Here is an 8,983-nt window from a genome sequence, read left to right on the forward strand (position 1 = left end):
TACCCTGAGAACTGTATTTCACAGAGGTTATCAGTTCAGCATGTGCCAACCTACCGAACCTTCAAGAGTTCTCTTTTTCAAAAGTATATTTTTGTATCTTGCTTAATTTTATGTTTAATATACTTTGTATAGGCTAGTGGATTGCTTTGTGATTAGATTTAGATTACTAGGTCCTATTTTTTATATCTTAGGAATGGAAGAGAACACACAAAAACATAAAAATTTTAAAAAAAAGACCCGAACAGTATTTAATCCCAACTTTAAAGCTTTTCCCCCCACTACTGGCAATTAAACCCAGAGCCTTCCTATGAGCTGCATCCCTAGCCCGTTTCTTATATAATCTGAGACAGGCTCTCACTAAGTTGCCCAGGTTAGGCGCAAATTTGTGACCTTCTTGCCTCAGCCTTGCACAGTGCTATGATTGCACATGTGCCACCATGAAATGAAAGATATTTCATTCTAGTATTTCTCACTGAGGAAATACGAACAAGCATTAGAAGGGGGAAAGAGCCCAATTTCTTATTTTAAGTATGTGCACTGGGCTTTTTAAAACCTAAGGTAATCTCAGGATATAAGTGAAACTTTATAATGATAAACTGCAAATTCAATCTCTATATTACTGAAGAGAACTTTCTTGTCTCAGATCTGAGTTTAAAGCAAAAAGGAGGCTTGCTAATGAAGTGGTGAGTACTGGTAGCCTATATAATATTACGGAGAGGTAAATATCCTTTTAATCTGGTACCAATTTATCAACATCCCTCAGTCAGACAGACTTAGCCCATGAAAAATGTGCTTCATCCTATAAGCACCATTTTGAGTCTAGATTTCCTCATCAATAACCTGGAAAATGCTACTGAGGCCTTATCATACACAACTGTGTGTGTAAATAACCACTTCTCCAACACACATGATCTCCCCAGGGACCGCTTTATTTTCTGTGCCAGCTCTATCTTTGCGGGGAGGGGTTGGGAAAGGCTGCAGCACAAAGCAGGGCCTGCCTCTCTGCGCAGACTCAAGGGAAAAACAGCTCTTCACTGACCTCCTTGGCTTTGTCGATTCCACCTTAGCATGAAAAATACATTTTGCTATGGCAGAATTAAAACACGCAATCACTTTTACCATGGAAAGACGCCTTAAAGCATTCAAGTACTGATAATATAAAACAAATAAGTTATTCATTTTGTAACAGAAGAGAAACTTTAATCTTCTTGTTCAAACATACACATTTCTAGTAATAGCAATTTCAAGAAGTACTTGACTGTTAAAGGGAATACATGTATTCCAATAAGCTTAACGACTCCAAATAACCATTAAAAATTATTAAAGATTTTCGGTGAACTGGAGGGACTGGTCACTGGGAAGTCATTGGTGACCTATAAGTAAGTGGTCTTCATGCAGTTTAGAGTCACCTTGCAAGACATTAGGAAGGGAATGGGAGAGTGTAAGAGCGAATACAGCAAGTGGAAGCTGCTCTAAAGAGAAGGAAGACGTTTACTTTCTGGCAAAATAAGTAGAAGAAAGGTTTCTTAAAATGAAGAAATAGCCTCCCTCCTTTCCCTTATAAGTCAAAAGAAGGGGGCTCATGAAGAATCTGTATTGAAAGATCACGATCAAACATTTATTGAACATATACCATATATAAAATCCAAGGCAGGGTGAATTTATGAATGCACCGAATCACTCTGGCAGAGTTGATCCATCAAAATAGACACGAAAATACTTTTCTTAAATGGCTACCGTGGCTGACTTACAGTTGCCCACATAGTGGGAAGCCTGCACCTGAGGAAGGTTTTAATCACGGAAGCGAGGCAAATTAAGTAGGCAGAAGGAAAATGTGTTTAGGTTCAAGTGATAGTGATCCAGGAGGAGGCACAGTGCGAGAGAGAAGGAAAAAGAGAAAGGGAAAGGATTATTTAGAGATGTTCTAGAAACTAGGCGAGATGAAACTATATTAAGGGCAAACAAATAGCATCAGTACTGAGACAGACTGGATCCATAGAGATTATGGCCCTTGCGGTTCATGTTTTCTCTCTAGTGCACCTTACTCTACTCTGTGATTGTGCGTTTTTTCCCTTTAAAAACAATCCCCTCTATCCCTAGGACTCTACAACTCCACGTCACCTTCTCTTGCTTTAAATACTTTTTTTTTTGTCTTTTTGAGACAGGGTCTTGCTATGCAGTTCAGGCTGGCCTTGAGCTCACTTTGTAGCCCAGGCTGGTCTCGAACTCACAATGATCCTCCTGCCTCAGCCTCCTGAGTGCTGGGATTACAGGCGTCTGCCACCATGCATAGCTCTTCCTTTAAATACTTTCAATATTCATTTTCTTTGGTTAAGTCCACAGAAACAGAATGAACACAGTAATGTAGCTGGGGTTCAAATGACTTAACAAAATTTCCAGTCACACTGTCTGCCATACTTACAAAAGATACAGAGTATGTCAATTTTGTCCCAGCTGGTACAATGACAGACTGTCTTGCTGTGAGCAGGAAGAGTCATCCAGAGTACTGGTTCAGGGGCATCGCTGCAGAGGTGGTGATGGCAGACGGCAGGAACCACCCGCAGAGCCTTGTAGAAGTATTCAGGCCAGAACCCCGCCTCAGGAAAAAGTTTTACACATACAACTTTCCCGTTTTGTAATTTTACAGTCCAAATTTTGAGTATCATACTCTTTCTGGGGCATTTCTCACCCATAATAACTCTCAAAGATATGGCAGATGTGGAAGAATTTAGGAATGTAACCAGTGGAAGTTAAATTCAAGGGCATTATGACATTTTCCCTTTCTAAATGCATTAAAATAATTTTATCGAAAAGGGTTTTACTTAGCTATGTTCTGCCTGCTTAATTCACATTTTAACATGACTTATTCTTATAACTACACATTGGCAGTTCTGGCATAGTCTGCTGTTGCTCCCTTTGGATCACCATAATTTAAAAAATGCAATAGCACTTTTGTTTTCTGTCAGTAAATAACAGTAACTATGAAGAACAAAGTTTTCATTATAAAGGTGATTTCTATTCTGAGTATCTGGTAGCTCAGAAAAAAAAGACTTTCATCTGCAGTCTGTACTGATAAATTTTAGGGTCACAACTGACCCTCCTGCAGACCAAGATGCAAAGGTGGTGTCTTTGCACCTCTTTAATTATCAAGACAGCATGGGCTGGAGGGGAAGAGGAGACTGGGAACATGAAGAAACACGAAGAGGAGCCCCCACAGCGTTGTACAGGTCCAAGAGAAACCAACTCTAATTTTCCACCAACAATCGCTTGCTGTCCGGGAGATGCTCAGGCATCAAACAATAAAGAACAGTCAACAGAGGCAGGAGGCCGCGCGCGCTGCTGCGGTTCCCGCTCTCTAATCCCCTGAGCTCCAGTAAAAAGGCCAGCTGTTGCCACCTCGTGTAGGGAGTCAGCAGGGCAAATTAACCGGGGAGAGGGAGTGCTGAGGATATTGAAAAATTCTACTTGACCAGCCTCTTTAGTTACACTGTTTTCAACAGTAACAATATTAAACTACACCATACAAAAGCCTGTACGTTGCATCCAAGTAAAGGAATTTATTACTGTTTTCACAATGCACTGGCAAATACGAAGAAATACACTGAATCTTTCAGCATTTCAGCACTCCCAAACTAGCCCAACAAAAGCCTACATTCAGGAAAACAGCCACTTTGTTCACTTAAAGATTCCTTATGTGTCCTAGCTGGACTTCAGCGATCAGTAAGTATGAACACAACCACACTGCAAGACTGAATCCTGGGCAACCTGGATGTTACTTAATTACGGTGAGCTTGGAGTATATTTAGAGCTACGCTTATAAGTCATATAAGGAATATGAACTTCCTTTAATCTGTTTAATGGCTTCATATACACTTTAGAGTTCCCTTACCTAATGGGCTATCGAAGTTCTCATACAGTGTCAGAGTCTAAATTCCAAAGCTTTTTATAGGAGAGGAATGTTACACAGTGACAGTGAAGGTAATAATGGCCGCCACCACCTCCATGTGGCCCCCCCCCATGGTGGGCACCATCAACTGTGGACGCACCCCAACATAAAGGACGGTACTGGGTAATTACATTTGCCAAAGGCTTGACTTCCTCCCTAAGTTAGTTTGACATGGTAACTTAAGAGACCTGGCTCAAATCTTGGCTTTAACACCTGCTAGTCAGTTACTAGTAAGCCTCCAAGTCTTCATCTGTAAAATGAGGAGAGCGACTGCATTCAGCTCCAAGAGCACCGAGGAAAATCAAATGATTCAGTTAAAGCACTTTGAAAGTATTCAAATATTAATTCACACTCACATTTTCATGTTTTAACACAAAAATGAAGAATTTATTGTAAAATAAAGAGAGAAAGAATCCTCAGTCTTTCCTTAGAAAGAGCAATCTAAATGATTGTTAATACCCTTTAGTTCCTTGGTATCAATGATTCTCTAATTATACAGAGACTTAAAAGTACAGCTTCAGCTTTAGTGAGCAAGAGTCATAAAAGAAACCTGACAAAACCACATAGTTTATAGCTGATACAACATCCACAGCACAGACAGTAACCGAGCTCCAGACTGCACTGACGAAATGGAACAAGCACAAGCAGCCACTGTCAGCGGTGCCCAGGTTCTCAGTGTCCGCGTGGATGGGGCAGGGAACCAATGAACACGTCTGGGCAATGTTAGCACTCTTATTTACACTGGGGGTCCAAGGAGATCTCACCCTAGTTGACACTGTATTTAAATACTTATACAAACCCTCTGAAATTAATCTTACCACAAAATCAAAATGGTCTCCTCAAGGTCATACTGGGTGTATTTAAACCCTGGATGGTTTGGAGCAGATGCTACCAATAAGGAACTAAGATGGAAGGAGGAGCTCCCTGCCTTCCCAGTCAGAGAACACGTTTCCAAGCCTGACTTTCTCTATTTTCTCATGACCTAATCTATCATTAGTTATAAAGACACAAACTCCTGTTTATTCTTTATGTGAAAATAACCTCAGGCTCACTGGAAAAAACATAAAAAACACACTTTCCTGAAACATTTATTGTCATTATGTCCCCCCACCCACAATCTCTTGCTCATCAGCTTTGAATAAGGATATTTTCTTAAATAATCTCAACTCAATACTTTGAATTTTAAAACCGTCCCTGATGTGCTATCACCATGGAACGGGAGATCACTTTCAAGTTTCACTTAGACAAGAAGAGCCGGTACAGGACGCGACACTGCACTTGGTTTTCAGGTCCCCGTCTTCTGTAAGCTGGACAGGCCCCAGGCTTTCCTTGTCTTTCACAGTGCTGATACATTTGAGGAACGTAAGCCAGTTATTTCTACACTGTATCTTAATTGGGTTCGTCTGATGTATTATGATTGAGTTTAAGTGATATTATCTTTAATAAGACTATCTAAGAAATGATGTTGGGCTCTTGGGGGTGGGTGGGTACTAAGGACCAAACCCAGGGTATTCACCGAGTTACACCCCTGATCTTTTCATATTTATTTTGAGACAGGGTCTCTCTAAGTTGCTAAGTTGCCCAGGCTGGGCTTGAACTTTTGATTTTCCTTCCTAAGCCTCCGGAGTGCTGGATCACAGGCATGTGATCTGGGCTCTGCTCACTGCACCCTACAAAGGTGGCCACCTTGATTCGACCATTACTGATAATATAACTCTGACCACTTGATTAAGGTGGTGACTGCCGGCTTCTCCATGTAAAATTACTCTTTCCCTTCAGTTAATAATAAGCATTTTCTGCGGAAGTATTTTGTGTGGCTATATAAACAACCTGTTCTTCATCATGGATTTTATTCATTCATTTATATAATTACCAATTCACGGATTCCTTCCATTTAACGAGTTACAAGTTGTCACTGTCGTTATTCTGATGCCAAAAGTGTCCCAGGCTTCACCAGTCAGAGGCGCACGAGGCCTCCGGGTCCTGCTGGTCACGCCCCTGGCCCTTCCAGCACCTCCGCACCTCCACACCCTGAGGTGCCCTGGGCTCTTCCCGTCCTCCCCCTGCTGCTGCATGGAACCATCTCCACAGCGTCCTCAGTGACCTCCCCAGACGGGAAGTGTCCCCGCCCCAATTTCTTTCCTCTTTCTAACTCTAGCTTTACTCCAATAGTAAGCGCGGTGTTGTCTCGAGAACGTGAGACGCACAGTGCTGGAGCACAGGCAGGATGGAGGACGCCCTCACACAAGCATGGCCTGGCTTCTGCTGAGGAAAGGGTGCAGGTGGGAAGGGTGAGGAGGACAAGATAGGGAAGCGCCTGGCACAGAGGGTCAGTCTTAGCTCGGTAGAGAGGACTCCACAGAGGGGAGCAGCCTGGCCTAGGCTGTCAGGCCCAGACAAGACGGAAAGAACATCAACACAGGAGTTAATGGCATGGGGTGATTAAGAGTCTTAGGTGGTGTACAGCAGCCATTGATATTTTCCTACTAATCTATCCATAACTGTGTTAAGTTTGTAATGTTCCTATCCTATTTCATAATGTATGTTTATTATTATGTGTTTCCTACAACAACCATTGAGAATAGTTAATGATTTTTCAATAGGTCACTCATGTATAGCTCTATTTATTTTCTTTAGAAGCCACTTTGAAGATACCAAAGTATAGCACAACTCTTGATAATCTCCTACCTCTTTTGTCTCTAACTCACTATTATTCGTCTATTTGTTTTCCTGAGAAACTATTTTGTAGATAATAATATGTAAAACGATAACCATTGCTAATTTCCTACCATTTTGTCTGTAATTTGCTAAGTCCCCCCTATTATTATGTTATCCTTCTTTTATTCTTTAAAATTAAAAAAAAAAAAAAAAAAGAGTCTTAGGTGGTGATGTGAACATTTTTGCAATGGAAGGGACAGCAACAAACTTGGTTACCTGTAAGAGGGTTGAACAAAACAAATAAATGTATTAAGAATAACAGGAACCAGTCTGAAAAGGGAGTTAAAAATATGGGAAGGGAAAAACTAGAACAAATCATTTAGTACTGGGTTAAAATTGGGAGTCTCAGCATCAATTCATGGTTTCAACATATATATACATAACGAGGAACACAGATGTACATGTGTGTAGATACATCTGTACATGTACATACTAATACACAAATACAATATTTACTCCCTCTTCCTACTGAAAAGACCCAAGAACTGCAACATTTCAATCACAATGAACATATATAGTTCTCAGACCTTATTTCTAAATATCATTTCCTAAAAAAGGTCACCTGGTTAGGAAATGAACCTGGAACATTTTGTCCTATGCATGGTGTCTGAGGATCAGATAAGGTAATGTGACTGGTCTTTACACTGGTTTTAATAAGTAACTAGGAACAAATCGTTGTTCTAGGAAATACACATTAAAGTACTTGGCAGCGACAAGACTTTAGGTCAGCATCTTATGCTACTAGTTCATTTCTCTGCAAAAAAAAAAAAGTTCCTTGTAGGTACTTGAAACTTTTCAGTGAGTGCGCGATTACACAGATGAACACCCACGGAAATGGGGGCGGCGAGCAGGGAATGAGGCAAAGAGCAGCCCGAAAGACTTACTGAGGTCTTCTGCCAGCTGAACGCGTTTACCAGTAAGCAACTTAACTTTCTTCTCACTGTCTTCAGCAAAATCTTCCAATACCTCCTTAACGTTTTTCTCTAGTCGCCTAACTGTTCAAAAATAAACAAAAAACATTTTATGAATGCACAAGATGATAAAATTAGCCATGTATGGGACAGTAAGTCCTTATTTTTCATCATCATGTTAGATCTGTTCTTAAGTTTAATTTCTCAGTTTATCTGGTACTTTTATCAGCATGAAACCAGTATACCTTTACAGAGAACTTTTTATTTTGTTCATTTTTTTTTTTCCTTTTTGAGACAGGGTCTCGCTATGCAGTTCAGGCTGGCCTTGAGCGCACTTTGTAGCCCAGGCTGGTTCGAACTCGCAACGATCCTCCTGCCTCAGCCTCCCGAGTGCTGGGATTACAGGTATGCGTCACCACACCCGGTGAGAACGACATTCTTAACCCATAATATTTTAATGGGAGCACAGCTTTCTCAAAACTTTAAGTGATGCTTAGGAGTCCATTCCTACCAGAATTTCTGTGTAATGAAAGTAGACACACAGTATGTTTATTGCCCATATTTACTATAATTGCTTTTTAAATTAATATTTTAAAGGCAAATTATAATTTTTAGTTTTTCTCATAAATGTTTTTGTTTGTTTTTTGAGACAGGGTCTCACTGTATAGTCCACGCTGCCTTGAACTCTTGACATCACTTTGTAGCCCAGCTAATGCTGACTGGTAACTCATGATCCTCCTGCCTCAGACTGCCAAGTGCAGGGCTTACAGGAGTACTCTGCCATGTCTGCTTACGATAAATCTTTCTTTGAGTAAGGACCCTGGCATCTTTCTATTAAAAGTACCCCAGTTGGGAAGCAGTCTCTCTGGGGCTCACCTTCAGTGTTCGTGAGTTGCTGCCTCAAAGTGTTTGCAGTGATGGCAAGCATGCGCTGTATTCGCCAAAACAGGACGACATCGTTGCATTCCAGCTGAATTGTTCCGTAATTAAGATTCCCAGATGCAATTAAAAAACCAAACAATAATCAGAAATATGTGTAACTATCAAAGTCAGTACTTACACCCCTCTATTTAATAAAAAAATTCAGGTTTATCTAAAACACTTATCTTACTATACTTGTGGAATCTTCTGCCAAGATTCATAAAATTCTGTAGGATTTGGGTTGTATTACCCCCACACATACATAGCTTTGTCTTAGTTCTAATGACAAAGTAAATGAACTTAAACAGTAGAAAATTTCATTATTTTATATACATAGAAATTTACAACATACACCCTCAATTTGTATTTAGCTTTAGTAAACAACCACATTTATCTTAAATATTTTCTTAGTCACCCTATTTTATTCCTCTGGGCACTCATACTATTTTTTTTTTTTTTTTTTTTTTTTTTTTTGTTTTTTTTTTTT

General features: G+C 40.2%; 1 protein-coding gene across 4 annotated transcripts in view; it reads right to left on the minus strand.

The window, feature by feature from the left end:
* Opa1 (optic atrophy 1 (autosomal dominant)) overlaps positions 1-8,983 on the minus strand; it is a 79,593-nt gene that overhangs the window by 13,255 nt on the left and 57,355 nt on the right. For all 4 annotated transcript variants that reach the window (XM_005383200.2, XM_005383205.2, XM_005383201.2 and 1 more), the window contains 2 exons: positions 8,452-8,545; positions 7,549-7,659 (listed from right to left, as the gene is read on the minus strand). In XM_005383200.2, coding sequence (XP_005383257.1) covers positions 7,549-7,659; positions 8,452-8,545 — 205 coding nt within the window. The remainder of the gene's footprint in view (positions 1-7,548; positions 7,660-8,451; positions 8,546-8,983) is intronic.

This window comes from Chinchilla lanigera, unplaced genomic scaffold (genome assembly GCF_000276665.1).
Source record: "Chinchilla lanigera isolate Chin_1 unplaced genomic scaffold, ChiLan1.0 scaffold00019, whole genome shotgun sequence".
Taxonomy (NCBI): Eukaryota; Metazoa; Chordata; class Mammalia; order Rodentia; family Chinchillidae; genus Chinchilla; species Chinchilla lanigera.